A 26807-nucleotide genomic window follows, 5' to 3' on the forward strand; every position below is an offset into this window, starting at 1 on the left:
TTGATCGGCAACGTCAAAGTTGTTTTCAAGCTGGAGAGACGGACAGCCGAAGAGCAGGAATAGCGCAATAAAGCCCGAGGAAGCGTTGTTATGTGGAGGTTCAGCCACGATAAGATCGAGAAACTCCCCTGGAATGTATCGCATAAAAATCAGATTGGTCAGGTGCAAAGGTAAGTTGTAGGTACAAGTTGCACACGAATCGGTTCCCTTGAATCAAGAAAGGTCCAGATGGGAAGGGAAGTTGGACAGGCTGGAAGTGCTATGATTGGACAAGATGGAGCCCGAGCTTTGCGATCAACGGTGTTTTCGTGTTTCACTTAACGGTTGCACGGCCCACAAGTTTGAACCAATTGAAAAGGCACACTATCACCTTTCACGCTTTACATCTGCTTTCTATATAAGTTCATACATATCCCAATGTTGAATAAGTAGTAGATTTTCAAGTAAAATGCTGTATTAAACTACATTTACTATGGACTAGTATTGATTATCTATTGGAATCAATCCATGAATGTGACCATGCATACGACATACATTTGTATCTATGCAATGATAGGAAATAGTTCCTTGAAAACATAAGAGGTGGCGACAACGTTGATATCAATTGAAACCATATCCATGGGTTGCTTTCAGCTATGGGAATACATTCAACAGGAAAATAGACTAAATAATGTACATGATCATCTGGAGTATCAAGGAACGAGAAGGATGCCAGATATGCAAAAGACGAGCATTTATCGTTCAGCCTCAGGCTGCTCAATATCAAGACCCTGAGCCAAACTCTCGGTTTCCTTCTCCGATGCAAGTTCCGGAGCACCAGAGAGCGCAGCTGATCGCTGACCAAGGACCTGGGCTTCCAATTTGGCCCAATCCTTCCATTTCTCGTGCTGTTGGTTCTCCAGCTCCATACCAATTTCAAGGTGAGTCTGGCCAAATTGGGCACCGGTCGCCTCGGCCTCCTCCTTCGCAACTCGTCGCTCAATATCCTCCTGCAAACGGAGCTTGTAGAATTCTTGGCGGGCAATATCGTACGCGCGACTCACGGTAATATCGGGTGTGTTCTCCAAGAGGTAAAGCTGTCGTTGAACCACACTACAGAGGAGAAAATCAGTACTAGACTAGCAAGGGGCTTACGTGTATATTCTTTAAAACTCACCTTTCACCATCCAGTCTCCTTCCGGGCTGTTGAAGGCGGCTCCAATCGTACTGTCCATGGTCGTTACCAGTGGACTCGACAAGCACGCGAGGTCGGGCAAGCTCCCAGGGGTGATCCTTGAAGAAGGTCGTTCGTAGCTCATCTTCTTCATATCTGAGCTCGACTGGCTGAAACAGACGGCTGGGCTTCTTGGATTTCCGGCGCTTATCTTCAACTTCAAACACAACTTCCTTCTTGTTTTGTTTGTCGGTCTTCAATCGTTGCCGAACCATCTGATGTTGCTGAGGAAGGCCACGAACTAAGACTTCCGACGGAGGAATATCGCGGACGACGTCAACCCATTGTGGTAGCTTGCTGATCTTTCCACTGGCGAATTGGTTGATCGCGGTCTGTCGCACCCGGAGGGCTGTGAGGTTGATTTTGCCCATGGCGGGGGGGAAGACACAGCCAAGGATAGCTGCGTGGAGGCGATCTGCAATAGTATAGAAGGCCTGAATTATGGCCCGAGGGCAATTGAATAGGAGAGCGCGGGCTGGGATCGTGAAGATGCAGAAGGTTAAGAGACGGCGAAGTTCGAAAAAGATGGGATTGTCAATGTCGAGCTCCGATTGGTCAGCGCGGCTCCGCTGCAAAGCCAGAAACTCCGTCCATCAGAAAAACATCTTCTTCCACCCCATTGATCAACATTCGTTCTCTCTACTACTGTTTCGCTTTTGAAGCCGCGAACCAGTCAGTTTGTTTCTCGCACCAGTGGCCTGGGCCCTTTTTGCAACGTGCATGGCTAACCCAGTGCCACGATGTCTGTCATCTCATGCCTCATCCCAATAGGTTCCCCAGCTCACCGGGCCTGCGAGATCCCCCCAAGCAGGCCTTGGATGAGCTTCTCCTCCCTCGATCACATTCAATGTCTCATCCGAAATCTTCCCTCTCCCACTCCTCTGTTCGAAGCTTCTCTACTCGGCGACCTCGACCTTCCGTCGCGTCAATAGCGGACCTTTTTGTCGGCTCCCTTGTCCTGGCAGGTTTGTGCCACGAGCACTCGCCACGACCACGAGGTCGAGGCTTGTCTACGTTACATTTGAGGACATCGGAACCTAATCTACGGAGGTTCAGGAGCAAAGAGGGGCCAGAACGTGGCGAACGCCCGGCGCGAAGACACTGGGAATTTTCTGGATCTTCAGCCCAGCAATCGCGACAAAAATCATGGCTTTGCCATAACCTGGAGATAGTGGAAGAAGATAACCTAGAGACACACAATTTGTCAATTCAAGCAAAGGAGAGATTGAAGGAGGATAACGATCACGCGCTGCCTCGACTACCATATATTCCGGACAGCAAATCGCAACAATACTTCGAGGAACATTTTTTCGACACAATACCGGAAGTCCGCCAATTAAAGGTTTACCCGAAGGAAGACACAATCGACGATGAGCGAAGTTCAGCGATCGCAACAGACTTAAATATAACGGAGGATCCATCCCTCACACGAGACGAAAGAGTGCGAAATGCCGTCTCCGGCATATTCCAGCGGTTGTTAGGAGATAAATATGACTGGGAGGAGGCTGTTGAGGCTATAATGCCCAAACAGGTATTCATTCAAAAAGCGGACGATAACACACGCGATGCAATTGAGAGTCCATCAGTTGCAAGGCTCGTTGAAGCACTGCCCAGCCAGGAACAGGCAACGACTCAGTTCCTTTTCCGTCTGTACAGAGACCTTCCAGAGCCTGGAGTTGCACATCTATCTAAGGCATCACGTGGTCGCCTGTTGAGGCGACTGGCGACGCCTCCGGATCGACGTTGGTCGGACGCCCGTCGCTACCTTGCCTTGGTGGAAGATATGATTACCGCCGGACTTCCAATGTCACGTTCTCTATGGTCCACCGCAATTCATATGGCAGGCCGAAGCAACAATGGTAGGGTTTCGAAACGACGACTGGTTCACGCAATTGGCCTTTGGCAACAAATGGAGCACGTGGCAGGCATCAAGGCCGACGACGTGGTGTTTAATATCTTATTCGATATCGCTATCAAAGCAAACCAGTTCGTCGTAGCTGATCGTTTGGAAGAAGAAATGAACAGGAGAGGGCTTCACTTTTCGCGCTCTGGGCTCGTCTCAAAAATATTTGCATGTGGCATGCGGAAAGATCTAGACGGGATTCGAGGCACATTTGATTACTTCGTCAAGTCAGGAGAGCTGGTTGACACTGTTGTGTTGAACTGCGTTATGGCATCCTTTCTCCGAGCCGGTGATGTTGAAACAGCCGAACAGCTATATGGACGGATGCTGAACGCACAAGTTCAACAAAAGAAGAAAGAATCTTCAGGCCCAGGGGTCTCCCAAGAAACCTCTCCCAGTCTTTCGCCAGATTTCACATTCTATCGAGCAAAAACCAGAGAGCTTGGTCGCCTACTGAAGAAATCCAAAGCTCTCAAGAAAAGCCTACCTGCTTGCCACCAAGCACTTCAAGATTCTCTTCCTATGACACCAGATACACGGACTTTCTACATCTGGCTTCAGTTCTGTACGCGCGTCACTGGTGATCTGGACATGTTTATGAACGTTCTGCGAGACATGGAGAACACTTTTTCGGTCCCCCCTCGTCACCTCATCTATCTTTACCTTTTCGAAGGATTTGGACTTCATGGACGCCGAAGAAAGAATTGGTGGACAGCAGAGAAGCTTCGACTGACCTGGCTTTCCTTTATACAAGCCGTGCGAGACTCTAAAGCGAGGCACTCGGGATTCCACGAAGACGCCCCAGCTATGATTTGGGAAAATCCATTAACAGGCGTGGACGTTGAAGCCGAGATACCGACTGTCCACCCTTCTGCCAATCCAGATGAGCTCTACATGAGTTTGCCATCTACAGACGGGGATGCTTCGTCAATCACACCAGAAGAAAATCCAAATCTCTCTAATCGCCACACCGAAGACCAAGTTATTGATCTTGATGAAGACGACATCCAGGGAGAAGACCAACTTGAGCACGAAGACACCACGGAGGGCCAGCCCGATAACGACCTTGCGGATCTGAACTTCGACGTCGAGAGTATCTTCACTCCTCAATCATTGTCTCTCCATCAAGAAGGCGATCCTGACCGCCAGGATCTTGAATACATCTCACAACGTCTGGAGAATGGCGTATTCGTTGGACGGCGCATGATTATTCTTATTCTACGAGCCTTTGGCACCTGCTGTGGGCCTCAGGAGGTTATGGAGGCTTGGCTGCAACTCGAACAGCTCTGGTCCCCTCATAAGCGCAAGGCAAACGATGTACTTGCAGTGAAGGAAGCGATCGATGAGCAAATGTCGCGAAATCCACGATAACCTTGGAAATGTAACATAATATGGGGAGATTTCATGGGTTTGCGATTCAAAACTTGTACATTATTTTATACACTATATACCGATTCAATTTAGCGCGGTTTCTTGTAACTACTACATATTGAGGTCTTCTTTTGAATACGTTTTTGGTTTACATCAATATGCATTAACGTTAATATTCCTACATGTACGTAGTAACGACCTAGGCATTAAAGCTCCAAGGTCCACATGTACATAGTACTACCCAGTAGGTACGAACCTCGAGGTAAGAGCACCGCCTGGCGCATTCCAACATTTGGCACTTATTATAGGCATGTCTCAATGTAGTAGTCGCCCGCCCTGGAGGTACATATAGCTACCTCCCAGTTCAAATGTTAGTATTGACTTTGAATAGCCCTGGGGTACATACATATCCGGCTTTGAAGCATACATAGTATGTACATACTATATACCTACTAGGTACTTCACCTTTACTTGGGATGGGTATGTGCTCAGTACTTGGAATGAGTACCTACTCAGTACTTGATATAGATATTATACCTAGGTTTTACTTGCATATCTTAAACTTCAACTATCATCTAGTAGAATTATTTGCCCGAGTACTAGTAAAGGGGGGGTTAGTAACTATATCCCAAAATGGAAAGTCGTCTGCCATCACGTGAAGTCGCGTCGAGGGGAGGTGTAACACGGCACACGCGCGGCTGCGAAGTAAAACCCGCCTTTGATTTTTGATTTGAATGCTTCGCGAATTTTCAAATAGCTTGGCTCTGTGGCCCAATGGCTGATAGAGTATCGTTTACACGGCGTACGCCAGATCTTGATTTCTACCTGCACCGTGTTTTTCGCAAAAAATCATTCCGGTCCGTAATCAACTCCTGATAACTCGGGTTCATAGTACTGACAGACCACCAGCCCCCTTCAGCGAGAAGTTGTTTCGGCTGTTGTTGAAGGCCATGATGTATTTCTACAAGCATCCACTTCTTTCGGAAAGAGCCTGTGCTTCCAGTTGCCAGCTGTTATAAGCAATGGCCGTACGTACTTGGTTTTTTTCTTCTTTGGCGTAATTTCAAACCTGTCGATTCTAACGTCTAAATCACAGTGACTGTCGTCATTTGTCCTCTTCTTGCTCTGATGGTAAGAGACTCGAGGAACTTATAATTTATTTCACTAACAATCGCAGATGGACCAAGTAAATGCTCTCCAGGCCATAGGAGTAGCAGTATCGACTATCAATTCCAACACACCATTATCAGAACGCCGTCTGATTATGGATGATATGCTATCGGGTCACCCGCGTACGCGTCTTTTATACGTGACTCCAGAGCTGTGTCAAACAGACAGTTTCCGACGAAACCTTCAAGTGGTGCATCGACAAGGACAGCTAGCCCGCATTGCCATCGACGAGGCCCACTGCATCAGTGAATGGGGCCATGACTTTCGTCCAGCCTACCAGGAGCTCGGGTGGTTCAAAAAGAACCTCGTCGATCCAGGTGTTCCCATAACAGCACTCACAGCCACAGCTACACCGAGAGTTCGCACAGATATTATTAACATGCTTGACCTTAACCCCACCAAGCTCAAACTCTTTAATACCCCATCTGCCCGCCCTAACATTCACTACGAGGTCCGGTATCTTGAAGATGATTGTGGGGATGATGAACACCGGGTGGATAATCTCTTGAGGTACCTCGCAGCTATAAAAAGGAGACGCGAAGCCCGTCTCGGCGCTGAAGAACCCGCCCGCCAACCCCCGATCTCAGGTATCGTGTATGTCGGACTACGTGCTATAGCCGAGCAACTAGCGAGCTCGTTATCCCACGAGAAGAGTATCTCTGCTGTCGCCTATCATGCTGGTCTTGCAGCACAAGAAAGAACCCGCATTCAAGCACTATGGACAGCGCCCCAGCCATGCCAGCAAAGCAGTAATGGTAAGCCAGCACCTACTTTCTCCATAATAGTTGCCACAAATGCTTTTGGAATGGGCATCGATAACTCCTTTGTTCGCTTTGTGGTTCATTGGACACCACCGCGCAGCTTTGAAGGCTTCGTTCAGGAATCAGGTCGAGCCGGCCGCGATGGCTGTGCAGCTGCTTCTCTTGTCTACTACAACTTACAAGAGCGGGATCGTATTGTTGATCGCATGAATCGAGACGTGGAAAATATGCGCAATCGCGGCGGTCCGAAACACCTCGTTGCTAGTATGATGAAGAACCAAGAGGCTCGTCTTGATAGCTTTAAGAAAGTTGTGCGATACTGTGAAAGCGTAACACGGTGTCGACATGACCTAATCAAAGACTTGTTTGGTGACTTTGAGCTGGAGGAAATGGGGTCACAACAACCCCCCTCTTCCCAAGCGGCTAGAGGCAATGGACTCACTATGCCTGTCTCGACACCATGTGATTACGCTTGTGATTTCTGCAAGGAAGGTCGTGTGGCTTTAGGAAAACGCAAGAGGAAGATGTTTTCTTCGTCATACATGATCGATGAGGGATATGTCTGATCGTTGCGGGGTGCCATTGTTCTGTATCATTACTACTGTATGTTGTCTTTTATTTTGCTTGATTCTGTTATTGAACAGGCTGGCTGGTTTACACATTGCATTCGGAGTACACTGGTCATTTGGGGGCTCGGGGCCCGAGGGGCGTCTTCTGTTTTGATTATTATGCATGCATTGATACCACGTTCGGACATCTGATTTCCAACTTTGAATGAATAATTTCATGACCAAATGAAGATTGGCTTGCCTAAATCCCTAGAAGATGAGTAGATCCAGCCCTCTAAAGAAAAATAGGTTGTGTTAGGAAGCTTTCCACAAAGTTGATCCAATCACGGCGGAAATAAGCCTAGGCAAGGTTATGCGTCATCTGGTTCACCTTGGGGGAAAAACCTGTAAACTGTAAAGGGACAGCAAGAAAGATTACAAAAAAAGAGACTGCTATTTAGCAAAATATCACGACCAATGGAACTTGCACTAAACAATCAAAAACCGCTGTACCCTTTCTGCACTTTTCAAAACTCAAAACAAAACTTGCCATTTATTTTCAAATTGCGGGGATCAAAAACAGTTGACTTCCCACCAGCACTACAGACCAGGGGGAGGAGGGACCTGAAGAAATCTCATCAGCTACAGGTTCAGACGTTTTCGCAAGTGGAGTTCACATCTCCAGGGTTTTCATACCGCGCTGTAACTGCCTCCACCGGGAGGAGGGGGAGGAGATCCAGATCCGGGGGGAGGGGGAGGAGGAGCTTCACCAGCCGGCGGAGGAGGTGGGGGAGCTCCCTCGGATGACTGCTGTTGCTGTTGTTGCTGAGCGGCAGCGGCTTGATAATATTGGTAGTATGCGACATAGTTTTGATACCCACCATAGGCCGCATAGGGGTCTGCTCCCCCGTAGTACTGGGCGTATTGGGCAGCGTAATCAGCCATGTTGGTCGCACTGGCAGCACCTGTAGTGGCTGCAGCGGCAGAAGCGGCAGCACCCTGACCAATTGGGCTGGCAGATGCGCCTGGGGACTGCTGCTGTTGCTGCTGGTAGTCATTACGACGGTTGTAACCGCCGCCTCCACCATATCCTCCGTTGCCCTCTCTACCACCTCGATCGCCGCCGCCACCGCCACCACCCTGGTAGCGGTCACCGCGGTATCCACCGCCGTAGTTATGCTGGGGTGGGTTATCCTTGAAGCTTTGGTACTGCTCCTTCACGTTAGCCAGGAGATCTATGCACAGCTCTTTAGCAGCTTGGACATCATTGGGATCCGGTCCACTGGGAAATTTAATTAGTTGTGCTCGTTATGATAAGTGGCGTGGACATTACTTACGCGACATGCAGGAACATCGCCTCGTCACTTTCTCGGCCAGTGCTGTTTTCAATGAAGCCAGATCCTCGGCCCTTGATTTGAACACGACAATGAGTCTTTTGCTGAATATGTTTAACGTATGCACCACCTTGGCCTACGACCTGGGCACGTAGGTTGAATCCAGGAATGGGTTCAAGGTCAATCGGGATGCGCTCGTCGGGCCATTTGCGCTGCGAATTGTTAGCTAAGCTTCTTGGGGTTTGCTTGATCGGGGTTGGTTGTCGTACGCGGCCATACTCATCCCGTTCCACGGGCTCAGGCTCTCGTCGGCGGAATCGTCGCTCGTCGATCAGGTTGGGCAATTCCTTTTGCATGAGATCGTCAATGATTTGGATGGCCTTCTCGAGGCCTTCCTTGGTGGTACTGGTGACATGCAAATAAAGAGGAGGGTGCTATATTTACGCGATCAGCAATCGACATTTGTTGACTCCAAAGCCATCATCACTCACAGCTGCAGTAGACATGTTCTTATCGGGGTAATAGTTTCCTCGGGTGGTGACATCTTGAATAAGAGTAAGCAACGAGCATCTTCACGAACATAACAAACAAGAAGGCGTACCGGCGCCAGTTTCATCTTTAATCTATAAGTCACGCAATGGAGGTCAGCAGATGCAACAGAGGAAGTGTAAGATGCTATGCGTTTAGTTGGCCTTGAGTAAGCTTCATCCAGACACACAATAAATAATATCAGATGGAAAGAGGGGATTTGGAAAGGAAATTGTGTTCAAAAGTAAAACATAATGCTTGACCTCGATAAAAAGGCATGTCTGGAGGATCAGCGAGCCGACAACAGGAGTAATTTACCATTTGTTGAGTAGAACCCTTGGTGAGGGTATAGCGATTGCGCAAATCATTGATCTCAATGTCTTTGATGTAGTCACCGTCCGTGACATACACATCTTTTCTTGTGCCGTCGCCATTGCCTTCGTCGGACTTCATGCCGGGGCTATCAGTCTATGGTTGCGATTAGCCCGCGTAACAATCGGAAACATTGCGAAAAGTGCACTTACCGAGCGGATTGGTGGAACATCGACATGTTGGATACCCTTCTTTGCCTGCAACTGGGCATTGATCTTTGCGGCGGCGGCAGCTTTTCAAAACCACACCACGAGGTTAGCTTCATCCTGAAATATAATTCAAATCGCATGGGTGTTGTGGGACAATTGCTGGGACATACCTGCTGCTGCGGCAGGATCGGATACAACTGGCTTTGATGCTCCATCACCTGCAGGACTGCGCGCTTCGCGACTCAAAGGACTGCGAGTACGGGTGGACTCCGGTTCCCTCGTGGACGGAGATCGCGAACGACGATCGAATCGGGAGCGACGAGGTTCGGGTTCAGTCTGATCAAAGCGGGATCGCTTGGCACGGCGATCGTCGTCTGCCATGGTGAGTTGTGAAAGGGTGACGAAAGTGAGGTGGTGGTGAGGATGGACTAAGTAAGTTATAAAAAAAAAAAGTACCCGGTAGAGAAGGAGGTTGGGCAAAGGAGACGGATCTTCGATTGCGCTAGACAATCAAAGGGTTTTTTTTCGAACACCCTCTGGTTCACCAAGAGTGAAGTTTATATGTAGAGTGCGCAAGATATGCCACTGTGACCGACGAGAAAGAGGAACCAGGACGTCGTTCAATTTCCAATGAGGCACTCCGTATTTCAATTGATACAATGAAAAGCGCATTGAGAAAACGCGCTAGGTCATGTGACTTATCAAATGCTGGAGATTAGTCTAGATTGGGCCTAGCGCTATGTGAGTCAGCGGTGGCCGAGGTCGGAGCTAAAGCAAAAAGAATCCGGAGAGTCTAGAGGTGATTCATCGCACAACCCTTGGTGTTCTTGAACTCCAAAGATGGCTTTCAGGCACTCATTGACGCTGACCGCAGCGTCAGCGTCGACTCTTTCGTCGACTGCAGCTGCTGCCCGGTCTCGCACCGCTGCCGCTCTACCCCGGTTCACCACCATCCGCGCCTCGTCCAGCTCGACTTCCGCCCTGGCCTACAAGGCATTGCACCGCCGGTCTCCTCTTCCCCTGCCGGTCAATGAGACTTCTTCCCAATGGGACGCCCCAACTGCTGTCTCGTCGATTCTCTACGAGACTCCCGTGCCGCCTTCCAACCCCCCTAAGCGCCACGTCTTGAACTGCCTGGTTCAGAACGAGCCCGGTGTCCTGTCCCGTGTGTCCGGTATTCTGGCCGCCCGTGGCTTCAACATCGACAGTTTGGTTGTGTGCAACACCGAAGTCGAGGATTTGTCCCGCATGACCATTGTCCTTCAGGGTCAGAACGGTGTCGTCGAGCAGGCTCGCCGCCAGCTTGATGACCTTGTCCCTGTCTGGGCTGTGTTGGACTACACCGAGTCCGCTTTGGTTCAGCGTGAGCTGCTCCTTGCCAAGGTCTCTGTTTTGGGTCCCGAGTTCTTCGAGGAGCTGCTGCAGCACCACCGTGAGATCACCACTCCCGGTGATCAGGCCGGCGGCCAAGGCAGCTCGGCTACTGAGGTGGAATACCACCCCCGCAACCTGCCGCTCAGCCAGGGTCTGCGTCACAAGCACGAGCACTTGGATGCTATCACTCGTCTGACCCACCAGTTTGGTGGTAAGGTTCTGGATATTAGCACTAACAACTGCATTGTGGAACTGTATGTGATCACCAAACTTCTTTAATGGAACGTTGCTAATTGAGATATGAATTAGGTCCGCTAAGCCCAGCCGTATCGACTCTTTCCTCAAGCTCATCGGTCCCTTCGGTATCCTCGAGTCCACTCGCACTGGTCTCATGGCCCTTCCCCGCTCTCCCCTGTCTGAGCAGAGCGAGGAGATCGAGAAGGACGCTGCCGATGTTGTCGATGCCAGCACTCTCCCCCCTGGTTAAACTCATTGCTTCCATCCGTCAATTCAAAAACATACATACCCAATGTGATGGTTCTCCGTTGCGCTTTGCTGGCTTGCTGCAGTTCCGGTTCCGGTTCTTCGTTATCTCAATGTCTTCTTTATCTCCATTTGTAAAATGCCATGAGCTTTATTATACTATCTGATTTTAGTAGATACGAATACACTCAAGGTTTTCTTAAAAATGTATGTGCCTCCAGGTCCCAACCTTGAAAGGTCGGGCTTACATAACGCACTTCCGACATTGATACAGTGCTACTAGCAGGTAGCTTCCAGGTTTTCCAGCCCTGGGGCACCTCCCGAGGTCCCGAGGTCATGTTCAAGCTGAAACCCGCCCGCGGAAACGGAGCTCTAGGCTCGTAGGTATACTTATTGATTGTGCCTAGCATTCAAAATTCTAAGGGGCACTTTCAACGCTTTCGCCAATAGAATTAATATGTACTGTTAAGTACTCCCAACTTCGTAAAATTGGTCATTGTTCCAAGATTGACATGTGTGCTTCCTTTGAGCCTTGTTTGAACCTTGGAGGGTTCGAAAAAAGTATTTCTTCAAATGTTCACTGTACTAGCACACCTGGTGTTGTTTCTGAGCCAAAGTTCAGGGCTGTAGCCCCGCCTGTGATAAGTGGTACCTAGTAAGGAGGTACATTCTTTGTTCAATAAATTGTTTTATACTAGCACTTAGATGCAGGTCTCAAGAGGCGATTTCCTTCAAAAAGTGCCCAAACTAAGGTGAAAATCGGCTCGATCCTCGGAACCTCTTCACCTGAGCAGCGTCAGTTGGAGCCTTCCATACTATTTATTATCTAGCACTTGAGTCCTGATACCTAGTAGGTATTATACTCACAACATTTGAACCTTCCAAAGTTGCAAATGGGGATCGGTGAATTGATCTGTATACTAGTACTATTACCTAGTACCTTCTAGTATGTAAGTAGGTATAGTTCTTAATATTTAAGGCAGACTAGATATATCACGAATCTCAGCCTTGTGTATGTACCAAGTAGTACTCATCAATAGGTGCTGGTGTCAAAAGTGTGTGTGGATTTACTAGTACCTAGAGACAGGCAAATCACATGGGTTGGGACATCTGGATACGCGCGGGGTCAATATGTATCAAGATACACGTGTTTTTGAGTGTGTGGAATTAGGATTTCAAATGTTCAAAAGGATTTAGGGATTTCCCCCAAATGGCTCTTGCTGCTTTGAACAATTGAGGTCCTACTTGTAAATCCCAAATATTGAACTTCGTGTGGTCTCCTAATTAGACCTATGACACGAATGCTGGAATTTTGAAATGCTGATATCGAAGAGAGAACAAGTTCAAAGCCTAAAAAAACCCAAAACTGTGCATTCTTGAATTTGTAGATCTAATTTCATGAAAACATACTACTCAGGGGAACATCCCCATCTGCAGGAATGCCCCGGACGGCAAATTGTCCCAAGCCAGTTGAGACCTTTGCATCTACATTAGCATTCACATGTAGGATGATTGCCTTGCTTCCCCAAAGCATATCCTGAACAAGGCGGGACAAGAGCCCATCGTCGGTGACCTGCAATGGTGCTTCCTTAACAGCAAATTCCACAAGCATCGCTGGCAAGCCATCCTCGTCCGTGACAAGGGTTGAGTTAGAATCTTGCCACTTTTCAATATTCAACTTGCCCAGTTCTTTGCCCTTATAGAAAACATCTGTGAAGGCTCGAACAAAAGGAACATCCACGTTGAGGTTCATTTCTTCCGGTAGGGCCACCAGACATTTGACCAACGCGGACACGGTAGGCTTGGCGTCGGGACTGTCTGGGTCTGCAAATGGGCTAGGGAGGGTAAAGTGCGTATCTGTCATGGTGAAATTCTTGACTAGGTTTTCCAAGGCGCGATTGGTGAAAGGAAGGGGAACTGTGACGCTGCGAAGGAGATCCACCATCCAGCGTGGCGTTTGAGGAGATGGTGCATCTGCTCCTCGGACATATATTATAGTTTCGAGGCCTTTGATATAACTTGACACCAAAAAATCCAGAGGAGAGCCTTTTTCTCCCGGACAAACCGAGGTCAAGGCATCAGGAAGTTTCTGGACAAGGCCCTCGACGCTCACATTCGTGAGTTGATTCGATGCGACGTGGATTTCTCCACTTCGCGCATTGGCGGCAAGGATGTACGGATCACCCGGTGAGCAATTGGGTACAAGAATTTCAAACCCAAGAGGGGGGATTGTGATGGCAACAGGCGAGTGAAGCATGGCGCCCACGGAAGCCTCAACTTCCATCGTTCCATTGTACCCATCATGCACGTTTAATTGGGTAAGATTAATATCTGGCAAAGCCGGAAAATCTTTTTCTGCTCCAGTCAGTTAATTCGCGGGATGAAGTAGGCGGACCTGTCACAAGAAGACTCACCTTCGAATGTAACAGTATCTGTCAGTATTTGAGTTCCCAGACTTATTAAACCAGACTTCAGGTGTAGAGAGGCCTTGCCCTTTACTCTAAGATGAGCCAATCTACCCTCTACCCAATCCACTGCAATTCCCTGAATCCCCTTTATATCACCAGCTTTGAGATCGGCCAGAAAGTCGAGCTTGTTCTCATGACCGTTTCGAATCTTCACTTTGATATTGGGTAGAGCTGCGCTCCCGATCAAGATGTTCCCATACTCTGGTAGGTATACATCAACATCCGACGGGCCGGTTTCGACCTCCCTTGCGATCCAAGTCATGAACCGGCCGACGTTTCGAACAGTCTTGCTCTTCACGCGATCCGAGTCCATGGTAAATTGGCCCTGGATCCTGGCACGGACTCCGTCCGGAGTCGTCGAATCAATCGATATCGTACCGGGAGTGAATACGGCGGCCTCTTGTGAATAATCCTTGACCATGGCTGGTGCTGCAAATGCAAAAAAAAGAATTGCAAGGACTCCAGCAGTCAACAAAGTGAGCGATATAATTGTTGGCGATGGTACTCGTCTCTTGGTAGGCTCGTCATCTGGAGATCCTGCTCTGTAAGATGCGATAGAGGATGGTCTCGATTGTATTTGTTCCGTTCCATGGGTACTAGTAGTACCATAGGTAGTAGTTGTAGTTTCGTAGGTACTAGTGATATTCTCATCTCGACGATGTAGAAGAGGCGTTGACTCTGATGATAACTCAAACGATCGACGCTGTTGATCCGGACGGGCGGGTCTGTTTGCGACCAGGTCGGAAGATGACCTGGCCTGCCCGTCTAACAAAGGCCGACTTGCCTCGTCAGCCATCGCGGCCAGGTAGGGAAAAGATTGATAGATATGAAATTATGAGATTACGAGATTAAACAGTCTTCTCGTTGATGTAGTTGGGGTAGTCAAAGCAAGAAAGCAGGTTGGAGACGACGGGACTCGGATGGATGACGAGATACGAGATGACGATAAGCCAAAAAGGCGATAACGGATGTGGAGTGTACGGGCTGACTAGGCTGAATTAGGAAATCATTAATACCCTTAAGTGTAAGGCACCAAGGCATGACTTTCCGTAGTTTTGTGGTTTTTTGGTGACCGCACATCCCATCTCCGGGTTTTGGTTGTTGAGTCATTGGCCATTCCCTCCACAGTCCCTGGTTCCCTCTCCCGCTTCCCTCTCCCCAATTGCACCTGCACATACAACCCCAAACACCCATATCCCCCACCTAACATTCCCCTCAACCCCTCAGTCCATCATGGCTAGCGGTTTCAAAGCTGCCACCCGTTATGGCGCCCAAAGTGTAACTCAATTGGCCGGCTCCACCTCTTCTCTGCGTACAACAATCCAGGCTAATGGTCTCCGACGGTTCGCCCACCAGACACAAACCACTCCCTCTACCTCTCCCTTCGCACCCCGTCACCTGCTGTCCATTGCAGACCTGACTCCGGCCGAATTCGCAACCTTGGTGCGCAATGCCACCTCGCACAAGCACGCCCTCAAGTCCGGGTCCATCCCGCAGAGCCTCCTAGGCTCTTTATCCGGCAAGACCGTCGCCATGATGTTCAACAAGCGGAGTACCCGCACCCGCGTGTCAACAGAGGCCGCCACCGTCCAAATGGGCGGCCACCCCATGTTCCTGGGCAAAGAAGATATCCAGCTCGGTGTGAACGAGTCCCTATATGACACCTCCGTTGTCATCTCCTCTATGGTTTCCTGTATTGTTGCGCGAGTCGCCAAGCACTCTGACGTCGCAGACCTGGCTAAGCACTCCTCTGTTCCCGTGATCAATGCGCTCTGCGACTCCTACCACCCTCTCCAGATCATTGCCGACTTTGTTACTATCTACGAGTCTTTCACCCCCAAGGCCCACGGACTTTCCAGTCTTGGCCTTGAGGGCCTTAAGATCGCCTGGATTGGCGATGCCAACAACGTCCTCTTCGATTTGGCTATTGGTGCTACCAAGATGGGTGTCGATATCGCTGTCGCTACTCCTAAGGGCTACGAGATCCCCGCCGATATGCTCAAGGTTATCCAGAGCGCCGGTGAAGGTGTTGCCACCCCCGGCAAGCTCACCCAGACCAATGTTCCAGAGGAGGCCGTTAAGGATGCTGACATCCTGGTGACTGATACCTGGGTCTCTATGGGCCAAGAAGAGGAATCGAAGAAGCGCATGAAGGCATTCGAGGGCTTCCAAATTACTGCTGATTTGGCCAAGCGTGGAGGTGCCAAGGAAGGCTGGAAGTTCATGCACTGCCTGCCCCGCCACCCCGAAGAGGTTGACGATGAGGTTTTCTATAGCCCGCGCTCTCTGGTTTTCCCTGAGGCGGAGAACCGCTTGTGGGCGGCTATCTCGGCTCTTGAAGGATTCGTTGTTAACAAGGGCAAGATTGTGGAGTAAAGTGTTTTCCGCGGGAAGGGAGCATGCCGTTTTCGGGACGTATGACTTGTCTTTGAATTGTAATTATTTGATGGGAAAAGTTAGGAAAAATCATGATCCAATGACATCAACAAGCCGTTTCATCCGTGCGGGAACCATATAGAATTCAATATTCAATATTGTATACCGGTTGAGCCAATGGGCATCGAGATGATTACTTTAAAGTTCGGGAGACTCGGCATCTTTCAAGTCTTGGTTTTCCGGTATGTGGCTCTGATTAGATTGTGTCCTTCCGAAACTCGGTGGGGTTTTCGGATGTTCCCCAACAGTCAACAGGTGAAATGCAGCCCGGGCTTCCGATCGTAGATAAGATTTATTCCATTATATCGAGGTCATACCCAGATTAACGTTAATTCCGAGGGGCAATTTAGACATATTGGTTTCCCCGGAATAGAATATTCTAGACGAAAGAATCTTTCTTTGTAAGTAACACACACGCAATGAATTGTTGATAGTACTAGGAATAAGCTCATAGGGTGAAAATTCCCCGACTCTCGGGCCCTTCTGGCTTGCATCGATCAATGCATGTAAATTCTTACGGAAATGATCTATAACTTCTCTCCTTGTTAATTCCTAAAGTCTATCCAGACCAGTTCTCTAAAGATCGACCGGTAAACCCGCAGACCCAGATTATTCCACTCGGAAGAGCAAGCCAAAACACCACCCCCACAATATCTCCACGCTCCGAAATGGTACGTTTAGCCTGGCGCTCGATCGGATCCGTAATCCTGCTAGCGGGGGGGAAACCCGACATCCCACCTGGGCACCAAATACATGTAAATCACAAAAGGGGCCTTCTCTTTCTCTCTTCATACTCTTGTGGTTATATTTAAGAGATACCCCTGATCTTTCTCAAATTTTCAAATTGAATATTATCTTTAAAGAAGACAAAGCCCCACTACCTAGCACATATCAACTTTTCCTCCCCGAACTTCACCATGGGCTTCGAAAACAAGCGCGTCGTCATTGTTGGCGGCGGACTCGGTGGCATGTCTTTCCTGAATGCTGCCCTATATGCCGGCCTCAAGAACGTTCAACTTTATGAACAAGCACCCCAGTTCGCCGAAGTCGGTGCCGGTGTGAACATTACATCCAACGCCAACCGTGTCCTCGATGCCTTTGGTTTGCAAGAGAGCATGACTCGCAAGTCGTCACGCCAACTGCCTTGCTATATGGAGTATCACAGCTACAAGAGCGGTGATTACTTGGGTCATATTGACGAGTTCTCCAACCCCCCTGCACGTCTATTGCACCGTGCCCACTTGCTCGATTCCCTCAAAGAGCGTGTTCCCAAGTCTAGCCTGAACCTAGGCAAGCACCTTGCCTCAATCGACCGAAACACCAGCGAGGGTGCCGCCCCGTACACCCTACACTTCCAAGATGGTACCACTGCCGAGGCCGATATTGTGATTGGTTGTGACGGCATCAAGTCTAACGTGCGTCGGGATATGGGTCTGGGTGACTCGCCCAACTACTCCGGCCAGGTCGTATACCGTGGCTTTGTCGACTACAAGGATTTGCCCGAGGAGACATCACAGCTCCTCCGTAAGACCGTGAACTTCCGCGGTCCTAACCGCCACGTCCTGATTCTGCCCATCGGTAATAAGGAGACAGAGTCCGATCGTGCTGCTGTCATCGGATTCATGTCAGAGTCACTTGATTCATGGGACTCGGAGAGCTGGATGTCTCGCTCCGATATCGATAGTTTACAAGAACATGTCCGTGATTGGTGTCCTCAGGTCCAGGATATTATTGCTGGACTCCGCAAGAGCTCGCCCGATCAGAAGATGCTGAAGCAGGCGCTTTACGTGCGCGACCCACTGGACAAGTGGTACGAGATGAAGAAGGACCAGAAGGATGCCGGTATCATTCTTCTCGGTGATTCGGCCCACTCCACTCTTCCTCACCAAGGTATGTCTTAGTTCTGATAATTTATACATATTTCCCAAGACTTTTACTAACATATTAAACAGGCCAGGGAACTTGCATGGCCATCGAGTCTGGTATCGCACTTGCGACTATCCTCCGCCACTGGAAGAATGACGATCTGCAGGCAGCATTCCAGTTCTACCAAGACCTGCGCAAACCCCGGACAGACAAGGTTACACAAACCAGCTACGAAGCTGGCAAGCTCGCTAGCTCGGACTCACCGAACGATATGACTGATAACTTCAACCCCGAGGCTCTTGGAGAGCGGATGAAGTGGATTATGGAGTACAACGTTCTGGAGGACTTGAAGATCAAGGGTGCCGAGGTTCTGGATTTCCATGATTCCCGACTGTAAATAGCGATATACAGTGTTTGGTTTATGATGTGTAGATACGATATAGCCCTGTATAAATCGATTTTTTTGCGATATCCATACTATCAAATGAACATTTGAAACCCAAAATCGGACGAGCAAGGACCAAGTAGTACCAGTCAACTGACGTACATAGTACATAGTGCATTGTAAATTCGTACTATGTCTATCAAGTCATTTGGCGATCTATCACTGTGTGTATCATGTGTACATATTGACATATGTATTTTATGTATATACTTGGCGATTACTGTACTCAACAGTAAAGAGATTGTCATGATGTTTTATTATTATTCCAGCCCTGGAGGAGAAATTGTCAATCAATCGTCATAGCATAATGACCTCGGAATGTGATGCATAGTACTTGCTCGTACCCGAGATTGGCGTCTTCTGTTGTTCATCTGCCGAAGTGACGGCCATTTTCACATGCCAGTCGCACGTGCAGCACCTCCGCATTTCAAGTTTAACGTCAACGTCAACGTCAACTTTGTTCTTTCTCTATCTCCAGATTCTTTGTTTCTTTCTGAATTCAGATCCACCATGGATGTAAGTCTACCCCAGGATTTGAGAAAATTCCCCATTCTAACCCCGCATCCACCAGTTCCACAACTCGGGCGGCTTTCCAAAGCGGCGTTCTTACCCCAACCTCCAACACATCTCTCTCGCTCCACTTACACCCCGATTCCCCATCGGCGATGAACCAACCGACTATTTCAACTACCATAGAGAAGACTCCCTGCTTGGGGATGATACCATAACCCCAACAAGGTCATCATCCTACCTGTCCAGCGTCTCAGTACCCAGCACACCGCCAATCCTCTCCCATTCACGCAGCACATCACGAACCCGCCATCACTCCCGAAGCAAGAGCTTCAATCCAGCTAGCGATCCAAACCTGCACAGCAAAAGCATCTCCATTCCACTCCACCATAGCAACAGCCTAGGACCGAAGAAACGTCCCAGTGCACTAGACAGCAACCATAACCATCGCAACCACCCAACCACCAAATCCGACGCAGAATGGCTACTTCGCGCCGGAATCGCTATCGCCTCCTCCACCCGCGAGGAGAAGGGCCAAAGCTGGCTCTACAAGCGTGAAAGCTCCACCAGCCTTGTATCGGAGGTGCCATTCGATGATCCCGCCGCTCCACCACATCACCGACACCACCACCGTACTAAATCGGGTACCTCGTCGCGGAAGTCGGCCTCCGGCACCTCGACGCCCGGCGCGTATTCGCGTCGTAGCTCACGTTCGCGGGGTACTAGTCGCCATGGCAGCCGTGCTGGTCTTACCATGACCTCCATCCCACCTCTATCGTCTGCCCCATCCGGCACAACGGCATATGGGAACAAGACTCATAGCCCCAGTACGACGGGGGCTGTGACGCCCGAGACTCGGGGGCGGACTGGTGCAGCGGGGATGGTTCCTGATTTCGTGGATGAGAGGATCCGGGCTGAGATGGAGTCTTTGCAGGAGGGCGATCTTGAGCGGGATCGGGGCCGGGATTTATTCGATCATGCCGATTTGGGAGAAGATCTGTATGAGGATGAGAACGAGTTTGATTCCGAAGATGAGTTCTCTGATGAATCGCATGAGGAGTTTGATGAGGCCGACTTGCAGAGTCTCACGCGGCAACGTGGGTTCGGACTTGGGAGCTGGATCGACCGGTTAGTTGAGTGGACTTTGTTTGGCCTGGATGAGTTGCCTATCTCGCCAGGTCCTTCTTCTGCTACTAGAATTGGTGCTTCTACAACAACAACTACTGTCACTTTTGAGGAACTCGATACGTCTCTTCATGGGGAGCAGGACCAGCAGGGGCATGATATGTTGCTATCGGCACCAGAGGGAGATCTCCAGTCTTCAACAGAAGACATTGATGTTTACTCGCATACAGATGGCGAGTCTACTACCGATATTGAGAAACCTGGCGATCACGGCGGCTGGGAAGATGCAAGCTGGTTGTTCCGAGTCGTAAAGCGTGCATTGGTATGATGATGCATTAAGAAAAGCGTTCAACTTCTATGTCCTTGTCGCATATAATCCTGTCAATAATTTATTCCGATACATCTACGACATGGAAACGCCCACAGATACTGAACAGATGCCAGAAGCTAATAGGTACATAATGAAGAAATGCATAAACTATGCCTTTCTTTTTTATGAATCATGTCTTAAAATAGCAACCTTGGAAATGCACCGAAATGTCTTGTTAATTTCGATAGATGTTTTCTTATTTAAAATAAGCTAATAAAGACAACCATTTCTCCTGACTGGCCCCGGCAGACTGAAAGACGACGCTGCAGAGCATGATATCCTTGTCAAACGCATCATGTCCACACAGGAACAAAATTGACACCCATAGACATAACATAACAGAAGAAATGGCCGCTAACGTATATCAGGATATGCCTGGAATTGGAGCAGAAACAAATGCAGGATTCAAGCGAACTTCGACAAGAACAAGGGCAACATGACAAGAATGACAACAAAGAAATAAGAGGATTTACACGACTCCGGAAACCACCGAATAGAAGAAAGGAAGTGCACCACCTGCGATTGCAATGAGATGAGAACAGTTGAGAAAATAAAAGAAAAGAAAGTGCGAGTGAAAGAGGGAAAAGTCAACCCAACGGACTTGATAGAACGATGAAGGCGATTGAGAAAAAAAAAGATAGAAGTCAAAAATGAAGAATGAGAGGACGTGCATAAGGAAAGGGGAACGATCGAATAGGGAGGGTAGGCACCGGGCTCGAGTGAGAGATCATTAGAGAGTTTGAAAGCAGGCAAACTTGAAGCATTCACCTTCGAGAATACCGACTTTCCAAAATAAAAAGCAAACAAAAAAAGAACACATAATTGTCAGTTGATTCGCCTTTGCATAGTAGTATAAACGCCAATCTGAGACCATGGGGGTTGCTCTATAGGTCATGCAGTAGGTATCGTGATCGTGGCATACGTGGAATTGTGCGGTCCGAAAGGTCATGGAACCGACGGGGAGGCTCACGGTGGAGTCAATGCGAAGTTTTGGTTGTAGCGCGACGAGCGCATTGGTATCGTTGGAGGGGGGTTTCAATCTTCCGAAATTTCGAGATGGGAAGATTATCGTTATGAGTCATTTGTTCACCAGGGGCCAACCTTGACGGGCGTACCCAAGCCATAAGTGCCTGAAAGAAGCTGATCTCGTATGGAACCCATGTCATTGCCACCAGGGCCATGAGATGGAGAGTCTGGACCATTCATCCATCCCAAGCTCAATCCAAGCTCGTTGACCACACCTTGGAGCTTGCCTCCCGAGGTCTGATTGTGCTTGGCAAGCTTCTGGTCCCAGCCGCCATACTGGAGTTGGATACCTCCGCCACGCTTGGCAGCTTCTCGAATGACTAGGACCCATGCCTTGCCGATCTCGTCGTAGGCCGAGTCCCGCTCGATGTTGTTTTGGGGTGTGCTCCAGCGAGGCAAGGCGTGGATAATGTCGGTTGCCCCATCGAGGTAGGTGAGTGAGACTGAGGGCTGAGATTCATTTGGAGGAAGGAAGTTTGGTGTGAAATCGCTCAGGGCCTCGAGTAGGTTGGTGAGTGGCTGTCGAACTCGGTTATAGGCGTAATCGGACTCGGTGTTGCCACCCAAGGGGAACGAAGACTGAAGGGCAGCCTGGTAGTTTCGAAGTACTTGAAGAGTAGACGAGACGCTTGGTCGAGGAGAGGTTTGGGCTACCTCATCGGCAAGCTGGGGGTGGCGCTCGCACATGGTCCGCACGACCGTCCGTAAGGCATCGGTGTCCAAGGTCTCTAGCAAGCGAGGAAGAGAGAGAGGTCTGCCAGAGATGTTCGGTCGGGTTCGCTTGGAGTTTCTGAAGGAAGGGAGCTGGCGAGGAGTAAAGGCTGGAGAGTTTGTGGGAGAGGCAGACATGCGTCCATCATGGTCGTTGCCATCATCATCGGCTTTCCGCTTTCGGCTGGTGTAGGAAGAAGAGGGGGTAGACACTACACATCAAAGTCGGTCAGATATAAAGTTTCCTGGGGGGTTTCAAGTGACCCTTTAGAATAAAGGATCTGGATGAGTCTCACTAATAAGGGAGGGAGAAAGCCGAGGGTTTTCGTAGAAGTGAGGAGGAACGGGAGGCGTGGCCACCAGACTGTTCATGATGACAGCCGGATGGCAGCAGATATATTTCAAGCAGATCAAGGATAGCGAGGAGCGAAAGAAAGCAAGCAAGCAGAAGAAAAGACGAAGATAGGTGCCCAAAAAGGGTGAAGTGGGGAGGTAGAAGTGCAAAGAACTTGAAGAGAGGAGCGGTGGAGAAAAAGACTCAAGGGTCGTTGCGGGCGGCAACGTAGTCCCTCTGTGCAGCTTTCAAGGTGACTTTACAACGTTGCAGACGAACAAGTCCTTACGTTTAGAAATTGAAAATTTGGGGAAGGGAAAGTAGAAAAATGTCAGAAAGAATAATTGACATAGGACAGTGATGTTTCAGGTCCAGTCAGCAAAACAAGCCCAAAGAAATCATACATTAGAGAAAAAGATGACAAGCCCCATGCCATCGGGTGACCAAACCCGAGGAGTCAAAGCCACTTGATGATGCCGATAGTAATTTAATGTTAGGCCGCTATGTACGTATTAATACTACATACTTATCTATATCAATATTGGGATTTGTATTATATTCTAGCTTTGTATAAACCGATAGAACGTTTGTAAATGATTCGTAGTATAGGTAGGTAGTGCGTAATTGCTGAAGTTTGGATTTTGTTCCGATTGCATAAAGACTACCAAAATTCCAAAAACTTCCAGGGATATCATATCTACAGGTACAGGGACTGAGCAGCCACAATGTCACGACGCACTTTAGTGAGTGCGGTTTCAAACTTGCTCTCCAAATCCTCACTGCCCATGGCCTTGGCAGCCTGAGCCATTTGTCGTAAACACTCCTCCAAGCGTCGGAAAACACGAATCAAGCTGCCTTCGTAGACATCGGTCATTGTGCTGTTGAGGATTAGCCTGAATTCAAACAATTATAGTAACCAAAGGTGGTACTTACCAGATTTCAGCAAATGACTTGCCATGGGCCCAATCGTAGACCACTTCCATGAGCTCCCAGTGGAAGCTTGACACATATTCGTCCTCGTTGACAGCCATCTTGGACTCCTGAGAAACCTTGGCAATGGTTCGAGCCATATTCTGGATTTCCTTGAGAGGTTTGGATAGTTCGTCCTTGCTGAGGGGAGGTGCCTCCTTGACCTTCTCCTCAAAGACAAAGACACTGATCATAGCAGCAATTTGCTCAGGCGTAAGATCATTGAAGAAACCGTTGAACAACAACTCGCTGAGCATCAATTCGTCACCGGTGCTAATCTCACAGGCGACTCGAGCCTTCAATTGAACGACACCCGCTTCGTTGATGAATCCGAGACGACGGAGCACTCTCTGACGATTCTTCAACTCATCAAGCTGAATGATAGATTGTGCATCTGAAATCTTCTTCTTGGTGGCCTTGATTTGGGCCCCAATCTCCACCTTCTCGGCGTACAGGTCGTACAGTTCTGCCAATCGCGGCGAGTTGTGTAACGGATTGCTCAAAAGACGAGATTCCAGGACCTCGATTTTGCGCAGGAGCTTCTTGAAACTGTCATCCTTGATATGCATTTCCTCAATTGGGTCGATGACGGGAACGCCATCAGGGAATCGTCGTCGAATCTCGTTCACTGTTTTCAAAGTATCGGCACGTGCCGTAGCATGCAGATCCTTGGGCAATTTGATCTTGACTTGCGAGATAGATTGAATACAAGTAAGCATGATTGGCACGACTACCATGCGGCCCTTTTCACCTTCTTTCACGGGGTGCACGCCGGATGGCAAATCCTGGAAAGTCTTGGTAGCAATAGCAGGTCCATCGGCAATGTTGAGTAAGACATCAACAATATAGGCATGGTGGGGAGGGAAATCTTCTGAAGTATTCTTCATTGGCTTTCGTTGCTTGTAAGTGACCACAACACCCAAGCCAAAGTCCTGGTCCTTGAATTTGACATGGACAAATCGTCCATCGGTAAGATAGGGAAGGCTGTAATTTGGATGACTGATCACGGTGCGAACATCTTCAGAAAATTGATCCAGCTGCTTGCGCAGTTCGTAGTATTCACGGATGGTTGCTTCATCTGGAATGCTCATGCTGGCTTTCTTCTCCTCCTGCCCCTTCAATTCAAGCTCCAATCCTGAAACACTGCCCATGTTCTGGAATTGCTTGAAACATTGCTCGAGCATAAACTCTGGAGAAATGCCCTCCACACGCATCAAATTGAGGACCATGTTGTAGCCCAAGTGGAATGCCGAGTTGAGGCGGTCTTGCTCACCACGCACAATCTCCTTGGCAACTGCAGGGTCCATCTCCTCGCCAACCATCATAATAACGATACCACGCTCATCAAGACCTCTTCGACCAGCACGACCCGACATTTGGATGAATTCGGAGGGTGTGACCCATCGCTGGCTTGTGCCATCGAATTTTCGAACACTGGTGAACACGACAGTCTTGGCAGGCATGTTGAGACCGATAGAGAATGTTTCAGTTGCGAAAAGGACCTTGATCAGACCTTCTTGGAAAAGAATCTCAATAGTCTCCTTAAGAATAGGCAATAAACCAGAGTGGTGAACACCAACACCCCTCCGAAGCAATGGCAGAATGTTGGAAATCTGTGGCAGGGCTCGATCTTCCGGAGAGAGCATTTCAATGGCACTATCGAAGACCTTGGAGACCATTTCCTTCTCAGAGTCATCGTTGAAAGCGAGTTTCTGCATCTGGAGGGCACCATTTTCACATTCGCGTTTGCTGAAGCTGAAGACAATGACGGGGTTCATGTTCTTCAGCATAACCATCCGAACGATCTTAAAGATATCGGAAGGTCCCTTCTCGCCTCCCGTGTTCGTCTTCTTATTGTTACCCTTGCCTTTGAAGTTTGCCAAAGCATTGTTGGAATCATCTCCCTTTTTGTCGGCGATTGTGCTCATTGCCTTCTGGAAATTCTCTTCTTTGAAATCACCGTTCTCGCCCACGATAAGGTGCATGCCTTCTGAGCCAGCAGGGAAGAAATAGTGCTGGAGCGGGGTGGGTCGGTAGTTGGTGTAGACAACGTGGCAGGGTTGGTTATGCATCTTAACGATCCATTCGGCAAACTGCATGGCGTTGGGAATGGTGGCAGACAAGAAAACGTATCGAACCTTATCGGGCAATAAAATAATGGTCTCTTCCCATACTACACCACGATTCTGGTCGCGCATGTAATGGATTTCATCGAAGATAACCCACTGAACTTCACGCATGATCTCTGAACCGCGATACAACATAGAACGAAGAATCTCTGTGGTCATGACTAGACAGGTCGCAGTTGGGTTGATGGTGACATCACCTGTCATCAATCCGACATCGCCGAACTCTGCGGCAAATTCACGGTATTTCTGGTTGGACAGAGCCTTAATCGGACTGGTGTAGATGACTCTCTGGTTGCGCTTGAGACTTTGTGCAATGGCGTATTCTGCGACCACCGTTTTTCCAGCACTAGTGTGCGCTGATACCAACACACTCTCCTCTCTCTGAATCGAATTGACTGCAATCTGCTGGAAAGGATCGAGAGTAAAGGAATATACCTTGGCGGGTTCTTCGGGTTGCTTGTGTTGCGAGATAGGCACGTAGGGATAGTCTGGCGGAATTGAAACTTGGTGGCGCACTTGGTGTGAGACAATCAGCGAAGCGGACTCCTGGTTTGCTTGAAGGCCAGCAGAAGCCGCGATTTCGACCTCTTGTTCGGCTTCGAATGTATCGGCGACCAAAGGTGTAGGTGCTTCTTCGATGCGGGGTCGTTTCAGAGCAGGTTGAGCCTTTTCGGGGGAGACGGGTCCATCGAATTGAGCAGGCTCCGAGTCCTCCATTGGTTGATCCTCCGGGCTGTCGTCCCTTTTCAATGTTGTCGCATTTCCATTGGCCTTCACAACTCCATCTGCTTGACGCTTCTTGGTCTTGTCTTTCTTTTCCTTCTTGAGCCGCTTGCTGGCACCGGCGGATGGTGCCGGCGCCTGAGGCGGAGCCTCGAAGACGTCGAATAGGTCGTCCATCTCCAGTGGTCGAATGGAGGAAGGGACCACGAGCGATGGGAACGAGTTGCCTGTGGAACTTTTTTTCCCTCGGAGAAAATTGAGGGCGGTGAGAGCGGTGAGGCGCAAATCAATCAAGAAAATCAATTATCCACTATCGTGCACCACGTGACTCAAGTTGATTCAAAGCTGCCCAGGTCTGATTGGTCTACGCATCTATATTCTCAATCATTTTTAGAGTATGTATTGTTTACAACGACTGGAAGAAACATTCAGAATGGTTTAGGAAATCATGGAGATGATTGAAATGGGGAGGGGGAATCAGTAACTACT

The 26807-nt window shown here is 49.0% G+C and overlaps 11 protein-coding genes across 11 annotated transcripts; 6 read left to right on the forward strand and 5 right to left on the reverse strand.

Annotated features, from left to right (window-relative positions):
• Positions 1–734: 734 nt before the first annotated feature.
• Positions 735–1584, reverse strand: rsm25 (mitochondrial 37S ribosomal protein mS23; the record flags this gene model as incomplete). The annotated part of the gene is made up of 2 exons (XM_057161289.1): positions 735–1092; positions 1157–1584. The coding sequence occupies 2 exons, from the start codon at positions 1582–1584 to the stop codon at positions 735–737; spliced, it is 786 nt and encodes a 261-aa protein (XP_057024574.1).
• Positions 1585–1967: 383 nt separating this feature from the next.
• N7466_001892 (pentatricopeptide repeat protein) lies at positions 1968–4487 on the forward strand (the record flags this gene model as incomplete). Its single annotated transcript, XM_057161290.1, has 1 exon — positions 1968–4487. The coding sequence occupies one exon, from the start codon at positions 1968–1970 to the stop codon at positions 4485–4487; it is 2520 nt and encodes an 839-aa protein (XP_057024575.1).
• Positions 4488–5261: 774 nt separating this feature from the next.
• On the forward strand, positions 5262–6984 carry N7466_001893 (putative RecQ family helicase RecQ; the record flags this gene model as incomplete). The annotated part of the gene is made up of 4 exons (XM_057161291.1): positions 5262–5344; positions 5397–5515; positions 5584–5618; positions 5665–6984. The coding sequence occupies 4 exons, from the start codon at positions 5262–5264 to the stop codon at positions 6982–6984; spliced, it is 1557 nt and encodes a 518-aa protein (XP_057024576.1).
• A 582-nt stretch (positions 6985–7566) lies between these two features.
• On the reverse strand, positions 7567–9730 carry N7466_001894 (KH domain-containing protein; the record flags this gene model as incomplete). The annotated part of the gene is made up of 9 exons (XM_057161292.1): positions 7567–7590; positions 7663–8248; positions 8304–8512; positions 8570–8734; positions 8792–8844; positions 8902–8923; positions 9147–9296; positions 9353–9432; positions 9520–9730. 9 exons carry the CDS (start codon positions 9728–9730, stop codon positions 7567–7569), a joined length of 1500 nt encoding a protein of 499 aa, XP_057024577.1.
• Positions 9731–10189: 459 nt separating this feature from the next.
• Positions 10190–11210, forward strand: N7466_001895 (acetolactate synthase regulatory subunit; the record flags this gene model as incomplete). The annotated part of the gene is made up of 2 exons (XM_057161293.1): positions 10190–10977; positions 11033–11210. The coding sequence occupies 2 exons, from the start codon at positions 10190–10192 to the stop codon at positions 11208–11210; spliced, it is 966 nt and encodes a 321-aa protein (XP_057024578.1).
• Positions 11211–12602: 1392 nt separating this feature from the next.
• Positions 12603–14470, reverse strand: N7466_001896 (uncharacterized protein; the record flags this gene model as incomplete). The annotated part of the gene is made up of 2 exons (XM_057161294.1): positions 12603–13561; positions 13621–14470. 2 exons carry the CDS (start codon positions 14468–14470, stop codon positions 12603–12605), a joined length of 1809 nt encoding a protein of 602 aa, XP_057024579.1.
• Positions 14471–14907: 437 nt separating this feature from the next.
• Positions 14908–16050, forward strand: argB (ornithine carbamoyltransferase; the record flags this gene model as incomplete). Its single annotated transcript, XM_057161295.1, has 1 exon — positions 14908–16050. One exon carries the CDS (start codon positions 14908–14910, stop codon positions 16048–16050), a length of 1143 nt encoding a protein of 380 aa, XP_057024580.1.
• A 977-nt stretch (positions 16051–17027) lies between these two features.
• On the forward strand, positions 17028–18373 carry N7466_001898 (uncharacterized protein; the record flags this gene model as incomplete). Its single annotated transcript, XM_057161296.1, has 2 exons — positions 17028–18000; positions 18063–18373. The coding sequence occupies 2 exons, from the start codon at positions 17028–17030 to the stop codon at positions 18371–18373; spliced, it is 1284 nt and encodes a 427-aa protein (XP_057024581.1).
• A 558-nt stretch (positions 18374–18931) lies between these two features.
• N7466_001899 (DUF3984 domain-containing protein) lies at positions 18932–20384 on the forward strand (the record flags this gene model as incomplete). Its single annotated transcript, XM_057161297.1, has 2 exons — positions 18932–18937; positions 18993–20384. The coding sequence occupies 2 exons, from the start codon at positions 18932–18934 to the stop codon at positions 20382–20384; spliced, it is 1398 nt and encodes a 465-aa protein (XP_057024582.1).
• Positions 20385–21512: 1128 nt separating this feature from the next.
• On the reverse strand, positions 21513–22535 carry N7466_001900 (cut8/STS1 family protein; the record flags this gene model as incomplete). Its single annotated transcript, XM_057161298.1, has 2 exons — positions 21513–22375; positions 22460–22535. 2 exons carry the CDS (start codon positions 22533–22535, stop codon positions 21513–21515), a joined length of 939 nt encoding a protein of 312 aa, XP_057024583.1.
• A 659-nt stretch (positions 22536–23194) lies between these two features.
• Positions 23195–26495, reverse strand: N7466_001901 (ATP-dependent RNA helicase MTR4; the record flags this gene model as incomplete). Its single annotated transcript, XM_057161299.1, has 2 exons — positions 23195–23375; positions 23431–26495. 2 exons carry the CDS (start codon positions 26493–26495, stop codon positions 23195–23197), a joined length of 3246 nt encoding a protein of 1081 aa, XP_057024584.1.
• Positions 26496–26807: the final 312 nt, after the last annotated feature.

Source organism: Penicillium verhagenii (assembly GCF_028828195.1).
Source record: "Penicillium verhagenii strain IBT 33310 chromosome Unknown utg000003l_segment0_segment0, whole genome shotgun sequence".
Taxonomy (NCBI): Eukaryota; Fungi; Ascomycota; class Eurotiomycetes; order Eurotiales; family Aspergillaceae; genus Penicillium; species Penicillium verhagenii.